This window comes from Melozone crissalis, unplaced genomic scaffold, assembly GCF_028551555.1.
Source record: "Melozone crissalis strain CALT ecotype California unplaced genomic scaffold, PUWL_Pcris_2 ptg000063l_1, whole genome shotgun sequence".
Classification (NCBI taxonomy): domain Eukaryota; kingdom Metazoa; phylum Chordata; class Aves; order Passeriformes; family Passerellidae; genus Melozone; species Melozone crissalis.
This window is the reverse complement of record NW_026535841.1, coordinates 12,262,670-12,277,548: the sequence shown is the minus strand read 5'-3', so window position 1 is coordinate 12,277,548 and position 14,879 is coordinate 12,262,670. Positions and strand designations below refer to the sequence as shown.

Sequence of the window (14,879 nt, the reverse complement as noted above, 5' to 3'; positions counted from 1 at the left end):
ACTATAAATGCCGCGGACATCAACTCCCAGCGTGCACCGGGGCGGTGGGCCGCAGAGTCAGAGGGCTGAGAGGCGCGGTGCACGCTGGGAGGTGTATGCGGCGCGGTGCTGAGGCGGCACCGCAGCGCTTGTCGTACTCACAATGGAGGACGCGTTCCTGCCTCCAGAACCGGCACCGCTCCCGATTTTGGAGTTTTCCTTCCTCTTCTGAGAACCGGTGAGCGGTGGAGAGAGCAGCGTGCAGGGTAAAAGTATTTGAAACAGGGCATCTGCAGCAAGGCCCTTCACTGCAGTATTTTAGGCAAATCCTACTTCAAAAGAACCAAAGCAAAACCTCCTTCACTTTTCCCTTCTCTTAAATTATTTATGGGAGTTCGGCCCAAAGGACAAATTACTATATGACCTTAGAGAAAAAAAATGTCTTTATTATTAACCAGTTTTTTTGCACTGGATTATGTGCCTTTTGGCCCAGACCGCTAAATAACATCTACACAATGTTTCTTTCATGTTTCAAGAATTGAAAATAACTGTACAAGGTTAAAGTACAAAAGTACACAAGACAGTGGACACGAAATATCCATGTATGAGCTCTTCCCATCTGCTGCTTGGTTTGAAAAGTAGAACTTTAACTAAAAAATACTGTCCTCCTCTAGTTCTGTCAAGTTTAATGGAAGTGGGTATAACCTGATTACAACACTAACACCAGTATCACTAATCTGATATTTACAAAAAAAATTGTATTTTTCAATAAATTAAAGTCAATGCAACACCCATGCAAGCTAGAATGCTAGCTTTTTGGTGAACAAGGACCCAACATGTGAACAAGAACCTTCCACAGTCTCAAACTTCAAAACAGCCTTTTTTGTTTGTTTGTTTTTCATTTTTCAAACTGCATCCATTCCTCGCATGGAAGACGTGAACCCCAATCCCATTCCTCTTTGTGTGTGAGTCTGTGATCTGGCCATTTCATACTGTGCATCCAGATTTCTGAACACCTCCTCCTGCTGCTTCAGGGTTTTGTAACTCTCCTCATCCACGGAGCTGCAGCCAGCTTCATCCTCGCTCTGGAAACACAACACAAACATCAGCTCTGGCAGGTGAGGTTCACAAATTCTTACAAAAGTAACAATTCAAGCGTTTGGGTTTATTGCTGCAACATTCTAGTGCAGATCTTCTCTCTCAAGAAACACACAGGCCTTCACTCAGTTGATTTTTTAATTATATTGAAATACTTAAAAGCTCTTAACTACATCAGGTTAACTTAGAACCTTTACTGGATAAGGTACACTAAAATAGAAAGTGAAATCATTATCTAGCAATTAATCAACTTAATTACATATTCAGGATTCTTTACCTTAATGCCCATCAGTTTTCTGAATTTAACATTTTGGTCCTTGTTTCCAAAATTTAGTTTTTCCCATATTTCTGCAGACTGCGATTTGTCCTGTTCAGATTTAAAAAATAAAAAGTGTCACATTTTTACATAAGATTCCATTAATAGCACAACAGAGCAATGCAGGAGACAAATCCATTCTGTACCACAGCTGGAAGTAAAAGGTTTCCAAGTCTGACATTCCTCCTGCAGCATCCTCACAGAAGCTCTTTGTGAGGGAAACTTTCCTAACCATAATGTTCAAAACACAGGAATGTTCCTTCCTTTGGCATTTCCAAAGGTCTGGAAGCTTGGTTGGAATTCAAAATTAGGGAAAAATGAATTTGTTTACTGCAGTTGATCAATATCCAGCACAATTCAGGAATAAGTGCCCAGAGAGCCCTCAGGGTTCTCCTGCCCTCCCTTTTGTCTCCCACCATTGCCATGGAAACTGGTTTGTTTGTCACATCTTAGGGAACAGTCTGTAAAGGTAAGGGAGCTTGTTGTGTAACTGCTGCAAGATGGAAACAGTCTAACAAACACCTCTTTACCAGACTAACAAAAGACAAAACCACAAATATTAAAGTGGACATTTTTTCCACAGTATCAGCAGGTAAAAGCTCTACTGAAATCCAGCAACTTTCTGAAATAGCAACTGCCACAGGTGCCTTTCTCACTTCACTAATTGCAAAGGCATTTGACAGAGCACAAAAGCCTGAAGGCTTATTTGTATTTATGGCTTTTGTTAGGGTTAATATTGCATTACTCTGCTCCTGAGATGTTACCAGCAAGGTCAACAGCCTTGCCTTTGAAATTTGCAATTGGAGAGGACACAACCATCACATGAGAAATCTCTACAGTCCCAGAAAGGAGGGGTTACACATTCCATACCTCAGCCATCCCCTCCCAGTAAAGGGAGACCACCTGGGTTTGATGTTTAGTTACAAGCTGTAGGTAAACTCACAAAAATGACACTATGATCCAACTATACCTCTGAAGCTTTATGACATTCAGGGTTTCCTTGAGTCTTGTGTCACAACCATTTATCACTGAAGGAATAATTACCTTAGTCCTTTCACTCCTAAATCACAGAATATTCTGAGTTGGAAGGGACCCACAAGGATCATCAAAGTCCAACTCCTAGTTTTACTTAAGTTTTATTTCAGGCTGATGTCTAAACTTGCTAAGAGAAGAGATACGAAAGCTGGAAGTAACACTCACTAGCATTCTTAAACTGAGTGCAAGATATTCCCAAACAAGTGTTCCCAAACACTTTTCCCAGATTTGCCATAAGCAGTAAGCTGAGATGCACAAAGGTGTTTCTGTATTTTTTTAATTTAAATGTTATTATCACTCATTTGGGGCAACAGCTAACTGAGGATAATGGCTAACTTGACAACAGCCACTTTCCATGGCATGCAGATATTCTTTCTTCTGTCTGGAACCTGGGCAGCATGTACAAACATCATGAAATGCAGACTGAAGTTAAAAGGTAAGAAAAGCCAACATTACCCCTTCCTTTTTGCCTTGCCAAAGCATCTTCCGCTTCTTCTCTTGCTCAGCAAATTTCATGGGGTTCACTGCTGCAGGGTTGTAATAGCTGGGCACAGCTATGCCAGTCTCTGCCAGTGCCTTGGCCTGGAGTGCTGCCATCTGAGCTGCCATGGCAATCTGAGGGGTCACCTGTGTCCCCGAGGCCAGCAGAGCGGCCACGTTGATGACGGAGCCTCCCGTGGCTGCGGCCGCTGAGGAACAAAGGGAACTTGTCAGGAAGAACTTGGGATTTTGGGGAAAAAACCAACACAAACAAAAGCCAACCACCAACCTGCCCCAGAAACAAACAAAAAACCCAAACCACCCAAACACTTCCCTTCAATAGAAGATGGAAGTGCACAGGTAACAAGTGAGATGTGATTTCTCAACTAAGGAACATGTCTTCAGGAGTTTTAGTAAACCAGAAACTCCAAGTGAAATAAAGCACTTTGTGGTTCTAAACACCCCTGAGCAAAGAGCAGCCCAATGGCCATCATGAGATCACTTAACAGCCAAACACACAACATTTTTCTTGCACATTCAGTAAGCAATAAGAAATCCCAATCATTTTTGTTGGGGTTTTGCTTCTTATTTTTAGTTTTGTTTTTTAAAAATATTTTCTAGTTCTTGTTGTTTTTCTTATTAACAATTCCATTAAGACAACCTGTCTATATGTTGGGTAAGATTGCAACACTCCTGTAACATAAGCCCATCTATCTTCCACTCATGCTACTGCTCAGGAATTCATACACAAACACTACCTGCAGCCATTTCCTGTTGCTTCTGTTTTTCAACCATTTCCTTCTCTCTCTGTTCTTGCAATTTCTTTGCTCTTTCCAGCCTAGAGATACACAAAAATAAAAATATTTACACATGAAAAATCAACACCAGGAAGTTATTCACATCACATATTATCAAAATCACCCCAATTTCTGACCTTCTGGCTAAGGCCTCCTGTGCATCCATAGCTGTGTTCCGTCCCCGGAACGGCGGCGGGCTCGGACTCCGGCTGTGGCTCCTGCTGAACCTTCGGGGCTTTTCAATTCTCTTCTTTCGCTCTCTGTAACCAAATTTAACAGTTGCTAAAACAATGAAGGTACACATGCAGCTTAATATTTCATAAAGTATTTGATCACAGCACTGAAAATTTGCTTTATGATTCATTTGGAACTCTCAAGCTTTCAGAGAGTTTGTACTGCAACAGTTGCCTTGTAAGAACACGGAGGTAAAAGTGAAGATTTCCAGCTGTAACAGAATGTGCAATTCTGGGTATTCATTTTCCCTCTCATACTCAGTGTTCAGAAAAAATAGATGTGCTCTAGAGATTCTAAATCCTGAGGAAAACCATCTAATTTCTGGTCAAAACTGCAAGAGAACTTGAATGAATCAAGCTAGAAGAATGTTTTAAAACCATAAGAGACCTCAAAGCACTGTAATTATGTTAATAAGAAGCATTTTGAAGAGGCCCCATTTAAGAAGTGGAGTAGCACTTCAGGAAATTACTACTACTCTCCCCTCTGTATCCTCTTCCCTAAATGTGCTTTGAGGGACTCTACTAAGCTGAACATGTGATTTGTCTTGGGTTTCTCTAGGGAAGAGAACTCTGAAGCATGAATTACCTGGAGCCTGAGCATCTGAAAAGAACACAGTTAAAATGTATTTTTAAGTAAAATACCAAACATTCAGTTCAACTCTTCTTCACTAACCTTCTCCCCACCTCCTTCCAAGCAGGAGACATTCTTAGGACATCTATATCTAATCCCATCTAAACAACAGCCACCCAAAACACATAAAAATGCTATGAGCAGCAGTTCTGTGTGCCAGGATCATCAGTATCTGCAGTACAGGAGATAAGGGTTTATCCCAGTTTAAGCCTCTGACACTGGTGTTTCAAACAAAGGAGTCACACACACTGGAAGTGCTCAACAAGGGTTAATTTAAAGGAGATATCACTCCTATCACTCACACTTCTCCCAGATTTGCCATAATCATAAGTTGAGATGCACAAAGGTGTTTCTGTCATTTTTTAACTTAAATGTTATTATCACTCATTTGGGGCAACAGCTAACTGGGGATAATGGTTAACTTGACAACAGCCACTTTCCATGGCATGCAGATATTCTCTTTCTTCTGTACCAGGGCAGCATCTACAAACATCATGAGATGCAGACTGAAGTTACAAAAGGATCCTTGTTTACATGACAAATCTGGTAGAATACAAAGGAGGCAAGACTTATCTTTTCAGAGAAGATGGCAAGATGCAGATTCAGGCACTGGGCAGTGACAGATCTGCATTCCTGAGATAAGATGTAAAGCCTGTTTCAAAGATACCTTCATTTTTGCCGTGCTGACTATGGTTGCTTGGTCTTGTCTTTGGTCTGTGATGCTTTACTGCACTGGTAAATATCAAGGAAATAAATATTTGAGCTTTTCTATTGAAGTATTTCCATTTGAAACAAGCAGCTGCTGTCACCTTTTCCACCTAGCACTTAATCAGAGCCAAACCACTGCAGAACTGCCAGGAGGTTTCATGCACTCACAAACCAAAAGACTGCTTTAAATGCCCATGAAACAAATCCCCTGAAAATCTGAGCCTGAGATTACGCAAAGAACCATCAGGAGAAGGTCAAGCTCTGCTATTTACAAATGCTTCTGTCACAGCCTGCTCACTGTAACACAACAAAAACTGCATGTCAGGAATGATGAATTCCCTTCACAGGTGAGTTTTAGCAGGTAGATTTCCACACCACATTGTTCTGGCTTGTGCAGTTTGCCTTGAGGACTGCCCCATAAGTCACTTTCTTTACCAGACTTCAAGCTCTGAACTTGAAGTGTTCTAGCTCCAAGTAAAAAAGACTTATGTCTCATTTACCTCCATCCTCTAGGATTTGTGAGCCACAAACACAACTTAAAACAAAAGGATTCTTGCAGTATGTCCTCCAGCATCCCAAGGCCTGTTTCCAGCTAGAGAAATTCCTAAGCTATAACTATCCCTTACTTTTTCTTCCCACATCTGATGTTCTGTTTCAGGCAACTTGAATTCCACTACAGAAACCAAAATCTATTCTGGGACGTGAAGTTTTCATGAAGCCATTACACACAATGTTCAAAGTGACTTTTAAACAGAGCACATTATCTACAATAACTGGAAAAAACAGGGAGCTGAAGCCTTGCATAACATGCTGAATGCAGCTTAAACACCATCCATTGAACACAAGTAACTGTACCAACTGCAGACCCAGCTCTACTCACCCCAGCTCAATGTTTGGTACCAAGTGCATGTCAAAAACATGACACAAACCAGGGAATTCAACTACTTCTTCAGAAAGGTAAATCTTCTGAACACTTTCACAAGGGATGCTGCAGCATTACACGAGTGTGATGGTTAAGACTCCAATGTTCCACTGTAATGCTGAGTAGTCATAACCAGTCATAGAACAATTAAAAATATTCTGGTGAAAACACTATTGAGAGAACTGGAACAGTCAACACTTTCTAGCAGCTCTGCAGGGACACTGATTTTCATTCAAATTACTTTCAACAAAATATCTGTAGCAGTCATTAAGTTTATTTCAGCTTCACCATTGAGAAAATCTTACAGGGCATTAAGAATGCAAAGGTGATACAGAGACTCTACACCAAAATACTGAATGCATTATCAGTATTGAAAACCATTAACTGCTACACAGAGATGAAAATGGCAACTCCAGCATATCCCAGGTGAGGTATGGAAACTCAACTCTGTCAAACAGACCCAGACCAAGCCAGTAAGTGCCTGGATCAAGTGCTTCTAGAATTTAAGGAAGAAATCGAAGCACTTAGGGAGAAAAATTAATGTGATAAATATTCTCAAGCTGCACTTGACTAAGAGGAGCTGGTAATCACTAACACTGAAGAGTACATTCATATCAGAAAAAATCTGAATCAAAATTTATTTTAGCACCACACCAATTGCAACTTCACAGAAAAAATAAGTTGCCTTTGTGGAGCTGATCAGAATTAGCTTCTGAACTGTGTTATCTGCTCTGACAGCCAATGATTCCCAGATAAACTTTCCTTTTACCATATGCACACAAACTGAAGGGATAAATACAGCAGTATGCCAAGGACACTACTATTGTATCAAACACAGGAAAGGTCACCCGAATAGTCTTCTTCGTTTCTCACCTAAACACTACTGCTAACAAGAAGTCACACTATGAAAAGCCAAAAGCTTGAGACACTTCAGCTGCCCAGGACAAATGTCTCTGTAAGACCAAGCAAAGTGCCCAGTCCTGAACCTGCTCTCAGTACAGATGAGAAAAAGCCAAACTCATTTAACTGCACTGAACAGACACGAACTGGTGAACCCATCCCATCAGCCCACCATAGGTAACACTTACCTGCTTCTGCTCCTAGTTCTGCTTTTACTTCTGCTCCTGTGTCTGTGTCTAGACCTTGACCTAGAGCGGGATCGGATCCGGCGCTTTCTCTCTCTGCTGCGGGATCGGGATTTTTTCCTATCGCGGCTTCTGCTCCGATGGCGTCTGAAACACACGCCCAGAACTCTCACACCTGTTCCCGTGTCCAAATGCAGTTTGTACTTAGGGACTCACACATGGGATCACCACCACAGGGTGAAATGCATCAGGCAGGGTGGGGAGAATGCACACTACACATGGAAATGCTCATGCCCAGAACAGGTTAAGGTGTAGGTCTGAAGGATGAAATGGGAAAGGAACCAAAGCCCACTGCCAGCCACAACTGAGCTGCAGAGTTTCTGTAAATAATCAATATTGCTATTTTTAGTTGTTCATTAAAGTGTACACCTCAAAACAAACACAAAGCCAAACTAATCTATGTAGGAGTCTTAAATCCAAGGCAACACAACCCTGTTCCTCTCCGTGGTATTCCAGACCTTTGGGAAGAGGTGCCCAAGGTGCAGCCTGAGAGTCACCTCCAGTCCCTGAGCCTGTCATGAGCCAAAGCTTGTTCCTGCTACCCTGTCTGCTGCACATCCCTCAGCTACACAGGGAGAAGCTCTGCTGGCAGCAGCCTGCTTGTCCCAGGAATTTTCCTACCCTCAGAACATGCTGGGTGGGCTACCAGGCAAGGATTGGCCAGCACTCCCTGTGAGGAAGCTCTTGATTTAGGAGGTAAAGAGCCATGTCACTGTAAGGTGTATTTGCTTTCCTGTCACTGACAATAAGGTAAATTTAATAATCTGTTTAGTATTTTCTATACCAATTTAAGTGCAAAACACATCCCTATATAAAGTCTTACTGCAATTGTGTACTTTTATTTCAAAGTAATCTGCAAAACAACTTATCTACAAATGCACTACCCAGTGAAAAGTGAAACATGCAATATGAACTGATGCCTTACATGAGGTCAGGAATGGAACTCTTCAGTAATTCCAAAGATGGATTTTGGAAATGCACTCACACAACAATCACATGCACCAACTCACCTTTCCCGAGACCTGGATCTGGAATGGCTCCTCCCTCTGGATGACTTTCTCTCTTTGCGTTTATGCCTCTCCTCACCATTTTCAGATGAATTTAGGCTATCTCTTCCCTTGTCAGAAGAATGCTCTTTGTCATTGTGATCTTCAGATTTGTGCTTCTTGGAGGACTTCTCTTTGGATTCATGTCTTCTTGCCTGTTTTAAGAAGAAGTTGGTTCTTTCAGGAAAATAGTGCAACAAAGAGAGTTAGTATGGGTATCAGAAGATAAAAATGCTAAGTTGTGATGCAACATTAGTAACCTTAGGAGTGTGACTCAATCATGAGCCACAGCTGCTTTACCTAATGCCACCAACTACCCAAAGCTGTAAATGCACACTATCATTTTCCCCCTTTTCCCTCCTCCCACTGTCTAGAAAGGATTTTTAAGGTATCCATCCAGGTATCTTTACAGTGCTTCCATATGAGACTCACAGCATTGTAACAAAAAATCTGTCATTTCATTACTGCCTCCATTCCAAGCACTTAAGGACCTATCTTAAAGAACCTGACAATTTATGAATATGCATATACATATAAACACAGCTGCAGTGATTATTTACTATTTGCCTGAGCTTTCCATGTAGAAAGTTACTAAAATCCACACGCAGTTCCAGACAAACTATTTTGCTTTTAGAACCAAAAAAACCTTCAAGTCATCATTAGGTTATTATTTTCTAGAGCAAAACTTTCTTCAGTAACTTCCAACAGTTTTTACAAAGCAAAGTGATAATTTACATGGCTGACATCCCATTTTTAGTATTTCAAATGAACATGCACCACTCAGACTTCCCACAGTAGTTTTAAATTACAGATTTGCTGCTCCACTATACCGCAATTCCTTCCTGCAGTGCCTCATTAAAAAAAAAAAAAGATTCCTTTTTATAGCTGCAATGCCAAAAATATTTAGCAAGGTCAGGTCTGATTTTTGCCAGTGCTTTCCTCAGAGACTAAGTCGTGACATCAACACCCTTTCTTAATATATCCAGTGTGTTTTGAAACCTTTCTGGCACAAAAGCATAGCCCACTTGAGTCTTATGTTTAAATAATGCTCTGCTCAAGTCACAAACTAAGCACGATACATTCACTTTAGATAAATCCCAATTACTCAGAAGTTGTTTGTTTGGTTTTCTTGCTTATCTAAATGTGTTAACTATTCATAAAATCTTTTCTTCCATCTGAACTCTCTCTCAAATGAGTCTGGAGAAGATGCTGTAATTGGTTTTTACCCATTTGCCCAAGCCTAATTCTTTATTATTATGTACCCATTTCTAAATACATTTGATTACTGTTCTTCAAGTAAGCAAGAATATTACACAATTTTTCTGCTTTCACAGCATTTTATTCTTAGCTCCTTTAATAATCAGTTCTTACATCTGAGGTTACCTGTACACTAATTTTAAGTATGTATTTATTTAAGCAGTTGTTCTCACATACATACTAAGAAGAATTACTGATATTCAGCATTTAGTCTACAGACAAAGCTTAATCTTGCAAAAGAATGACAACAGTACATCTACTGTGGGAGATCATTTCTCATCTGTTCACTCTGCAAAACTTAAAAGCTGCTACATAAATTGTGTAAGATTAGATCCAACAGCCTGGCAAAGCACTGGACAGCATTTTAAACACCTTTTTTTTTTTAATAATTAAAGAGTCTTAGAATTTGTTTTTTAATCACATTTTCCAGACACACACTTAGTAATAAAACCACCATTATATCCCATAACGGATTTAAGATATTTTTAAGGGAAATATGAGTTTGAATGACTAATAGTTACCTTATCATGAAGTAGGCTTATAATTTTGCTATCTGAGTCTGCAGCGTCTTCAGTTCAGTCTCTTCGCGCATTAGCACGCTGAGTATGATTTATTATAGAAATGTTATCATGTGAGCTAGACAATAGATTATTCAATTTCACAAAAATTCGCCTAGATTTTTCTTTCCTTTTTTTTTTTTTTCCTTTTTTTAACAGAGCTTCCATTGGAATGGGGGGAGGAGAAGTTCCTGACCCGGGTTTGAGGTTATAAAGTTATAAAGTGCCTTATCTGTTCCAGCCTGGTGCCCCACATGGCTTAAGCTTCTTTATGACTATTTTGATGCTCCTGCTTTGCTTGTTTCAGCTCTTCTCTGGTGTGTGAGCCAGTTATTTTTAAGGCATTATTGATGCTGTCTCTTCTCACTCCCCTATATATTCACACACACACTTATTCATTTATTTTAAGAGACAGCCCTCTGAAATTTTTGCTGCTACTGTCGCATTTCCAGCTGACTCAGCTTGTTTGTCAAGCCATGACAGCCTTTACAATTAAAGGATGCAATAAACAGAGCTCAGTCCGATGGCAAATTAATTTTAATACACCTAAGCAGACAGGTATGTATTATTCAAAGTCCTGAACACTGACCAGGAACAAGGCCACCCAAGGCTTTTGGATAATGGAAGCTCTGTAAAAGTGTTCAAGAACACCATTCTACTTCTCCACATGAACTCTCTCTTTTGGATGTTTCCACAAAAATTTAAAGAAAAAAAAAAAGAAAGAAATTAAGTTACTAGTTTCTGAAAGCATTTTCTATAAAACTATTACCTTGTCAACATGATGGCTGCAATCATGCTTCACTATGAAAGGCTCTCCATATCCATTTTTAAGCTTAAAGTTCTCAATTTCTTGTACTTACCATAAAGTCATTTATATAAGCTTACACATATGTGCATTACTACAAGATACTTTTTAAGATGTACAATTACCTAAACGCTACAAAGTGTTAATTACCTCTTTGCTTCTGCTCCGGCTTCTGTGCTTTCTTCCTTCAGTGTCTGCAGAAGAAAACATTTACTGTCATTTACCAAGATAAAGAAAAGATCACCTGGCTATAACCTTTCTAGCTCCTTTCAGTTATTCCATCCCTTGAAGGGATGGATTTATAAAGATTTAAAAGACAAACAGCACTATTTAGTGCAGAAAGCAAACTCTGGCTGTTAGTCCCAGTGCTTTGCATTTATTTAAGCTCTGACAGTGAAAAACTAACCCACATCACACTGCAATCATGTTCTTCTGCCAAGTAACCTTATTGTTACAACTATGCAAAAGTGTTCCAGCCTATGCTTATCTAATCAAAATGAAACAAAACGGGACAGTTTCCTGTTTGGTGTGCTCTGACGTGTCCTCCCTCCCTGATCCCCTCAACACTGATAAGACCTTTTCCCTCAACAGTTTCAATATTTAGGATACACCCCAAAAGTTAGTAGATCCATTTATTCCCCAATTCTAACAAGTTACTAGGGCTAAGTCTGTCTGTTTTCCCAAAATTGTTTCTGAGGGAATTCAGCTGCCCAAGAATCTGCCCCCATCGAGGCCGTACCTGATTTCCGCCTCCTCTCCCTGGAGCGTGAGCGCGATCTCGAGTAGTGATGCTTTGATGTTCTGGGGGAACTGGAGGCATCTGACTGTTCCTTTTTCTTCTCTCTTTCTGGAGAGGACTTTTCTGGGACTACTCCATCTCGTTCTGTATCACTACCCTATAGACAAGGACAGCATTGACAAGAAACAGAACCTTAGGACTGAAAACCAAGGAAAAAAAGAGACATGTAATTTTTTTTTTTGTTAAGCCAATGTTGTGTTCACCCCATGCTTAGGTAATAGCTTTATAGACTTGTAGTGAACTGTGCAACTGCATACAGATTGATTATTCAAGATTTTAATAAAGAGAACTGATATGAAGTTCATATTTTACTTTCTCATTACAATTAACTGTACTTTACTTTTCCCATGTACTTCTGAGAGTATCAGCAACACCAAACTCTGAGGCAGAGTTTTCTCTAAATGGTGTTTGGAGGTCAATCACTTTTTAGCATTTCCATGACCAGGATTACTTAAGGTCAGTGCTGTCCCAACAGATCTGAGTGAAAAGTTCGGGCATTACTGAGGCACAAAATCCCCAGAGAGTTCTGAAGCATAGAATGAACTCTGAAGGGAAATGCAGAAAGGGGCATTAGGGTTAGACAGCTCACTCTGGAATGAGGAAACACCTCAACAGCATCTCTGCAAAAAGATTTATTTGTAGGAGACCACACACAGGTCACTGACACCTGCTCCAAGATCCCATTTTTACCAGATAATGAAAACCAAGATGTTCCCTTCGCTCTTTCTAAACCTTGATCTAGGAGGATTAAACCCAAAACCTAATTTTGTGAAATCAAGGTACTCTGTGACTCAACGTGTGAGGGGTAAATGAGTACAGGGAGTGCACAGTGCCCTGAAAGGAACAGAGTGAGCAGCACACACTGAGAGGGTGAATGGGCTCTGAGGAATGATCTCACAGCTCCACTGCTCCTGCTCTGATCTCCTCTGAACCAGCCATAACCAAAACTCCTGGAAATCGTGGGGCTGCAGAAGATGTCACTAAGGACATCATCTGGCCCAGAACTGCTATTCAGAGAGACAATTTATATAGCAGAGGACTTGAACTTGCAGTTTTCCACCAGCTGCAATGGTAGAATGGTTTGCCAATGGTTTGCCCTCTCAAACGCTCATTTATATCCACAGATTTGAAAATAAAGCAGCTACTTTGTCTTAAATCTCCACAAACTGCCACTAATACACTGTGTGCTAATAGCACACTTCATGACACCCTACAGGTAAATATTTGGATTTATATTTCAGCTACTATTGTTTACATTGTGAAGTGACTTGAGAAGAACAAGAATATCAGCTCTGAGTGTAAATCAGGTGGGATTTCAAACACACTATCCCAAGTGAAACTGAGCCCATTGCCGCGATTTCCAAGGCTACCAATGCCATTATTTACACAGTGCTGCTCTTTAGTGCCCTTGTGCTCTGCACCTCAGGGAAATCTGTGCTAAAGAAAAAACAGCAATTAAAAACCTGACAGAATTCACTGAGATTATTCTCAGCTCTCAGACTGGCTCAGTGTTACCTTGAATAAGCCCCTCACCTACACTTCAGAGGAAATCTCTAAATGCAGTAGTAGCATCTTAAAGTGTAAAAACAAAGTAATAATAATTAAAGTCCTTTGACAGAAAAATGTACCTTCCTCTTAACGGTGTAAGTTATATAACAAAAAAATTAAAAATCGTTATATAAGAATCAATTTTCTCCAGAAGTTTAAAGTCCCCCTGGCTCTGTTTCACCACTGATCAAACTTTCAAAAGAACTTTAATTACCAGATTAGACACCGCAAAATGCTTAAAGTGAGTTTTAAAAAGTTTGCTCACTTTCCAGCCCTGCTTGTTTGTTGTTTTTTTTTTTTGGTTTTGGGGATTTTTTTGCACTCAAAACTGTTTAACAACTTTTGAAAAAATTGACCGCTTTAGGTTAACTCTTTGGTAACTCTTACTGATTCTTCAACACAATTAGAGGCGAAATATTTTTGTACTCTACCAGACCACAAATTTTTTTCAGAGAAAATAAAACCACTCTTAAACGCTGCTTGAACATGAAGGATAGTGGTAACTACAGCAGAGGCGTTTCCCATCGATATTAACCATAAAAAACAGAATAGAAGCGAATCGATTGAATGCAAAAAAGCCTGTGACCAAACACAAAGAAAAAGAGCGAAGAAAAGTAGAGAAAGGAAAATTTAGCACGGCCCAGACACCGGGTCGCTCCCCTCACAGGGAAGCTTCGCCCCACAGTCCCCACGAAAAACGCCAGTACAACCACAGCACTGCTCCCCACAGCCACGGATCCACCAGGGCTCAGTCCCAGCGAGTCTTCTCCTCTCCCCAAGTCCCGAGGAACGAACCAGAAACTTCTGGAGACGGGGATGGAAGCGCCGGGAGCAGCGCGGCCGCCCCTCCCCGAGCCCATCATGGCGCCGCAGCCCAAGGCGCGGCGGGCGCCATTTTGTGCCTCCGCGCACACGGCTCCCGACAGGGCCCTCTCCGGCTCTGCTCCCCACAGCCCCTTCCCCGCCACCCTCGCCCCAAAACCCGGCAGCGACCGCCGCTCACCGCCATGATCGAGGGCCCGGACCGCCGCCCCTCAGCAACGTCCTCGCAGGGCTCGACCTCGCTCGGCTGCGCGGCCACGGCGATCGCGCGGCCCCGCCCGCCCTCAGCGCGGGTGCCCGGATGTGGCGCGGGGGGGAGCGCGGGGGAGCGCGGGGCGTTATGGGCCGGGGAGGCGCCTTCGCGTTCGAGGAGGTTTGGCCGCAGCCGCGACCCGTTGAGCCTGTCCCGGCTCCCGCCAAATTGAAACCCGGGAGAGAACGAGGGGGCGCGGTCAGGGGAGCCCCGAGGGGACGGGAGTGTCACCGGTGAGGGGATCGGGGTTCCTGAGGGGACGGGAGTGTCACCGGTGAGGGGAGCGGAGTCCCCGAGGGGACGGGAGTGTCACCGGTGAGAGGATCGGGGTACCTGAGGGGACGGGAGTGTCACCGGTGAGGGGATCGGGGTACCTGAGGGGACGGGAGTGTCACCGCTGAGAGGATCGGGGTACCTGAGGGGACGGGAGTGTCACCGGTGAGGGGAT

The 14,879-nt window shown here is 41.9% G+C and overlaps 1 protein-coding gene across 2 annotated transcripts; it reads right to left on the bottom strand.

The window, feature by feature from the left end:
• Positions 1–404: 404 nt before the first annotated feature.
• RSRC2 (arginine and serine rich coiled-coil 2) lies at positions 405–14,473 on the bottom strand. 2 transcript variants are annotated; one of them, XM_054288543.1, is made up of 10 exons: positions 14,360–14,473; positions 11,749–11,905; positions 11,160–11,203; positions 8,355–8,545; positions 7,288–7,431; positions 3,843–3,965; positions 3,667–3,746; positions 2,885–3,117; positions 1,355–1,444; positions 405–1,064 (listed from the first exon to the last, which is right to left on the bottom strand). In XM_054288543.1, the coding sequence occupies exons 1-10, from the start codon at positions 14,363–14,365 to the stop codon at positions 885–887; spliced, it is 1,248 nt and encodes a 415-aa protein (XP_054144518.1). In that variant the 5' UTR covers positions 14,366–14,473; the 3' UTR covers positions 405–884. The 2 variants fall into 2 exon arrangements, with proteins under 2 accessions (XP_054144518.1, XP_054144519.1); XM_054288544.1 differs by lacking the exon at positions 14,360–14,473 and adding an exon at positions 10,169–10,246 and having other exon boundaries at positions 8,355–8,567; positions 11,749–11,765.
• Positions 14,474–14,879: the final 406 nt, after the last annotated feature.

Bases quoted from the DNA above. Each gene is read 5' to 3' on its own strand.
- RSRC2 (XM_054288543.1), bottom strand. The intron at 1,445-2,884 runs GTAATGTTGGCT...AAATCTGAACAG, and splicing joins GGCAAGGCAAAAAGGAAGGG to GACAAATCGCAGTCTGCAGA. The intron at 1,065-1,354 runs GTAAAGAATCCT...TTGTGTTTCCAG, and splicing joins GAAAACTGATGGGCATTAAG to AGCGAGGATGAAGCTGGCTG.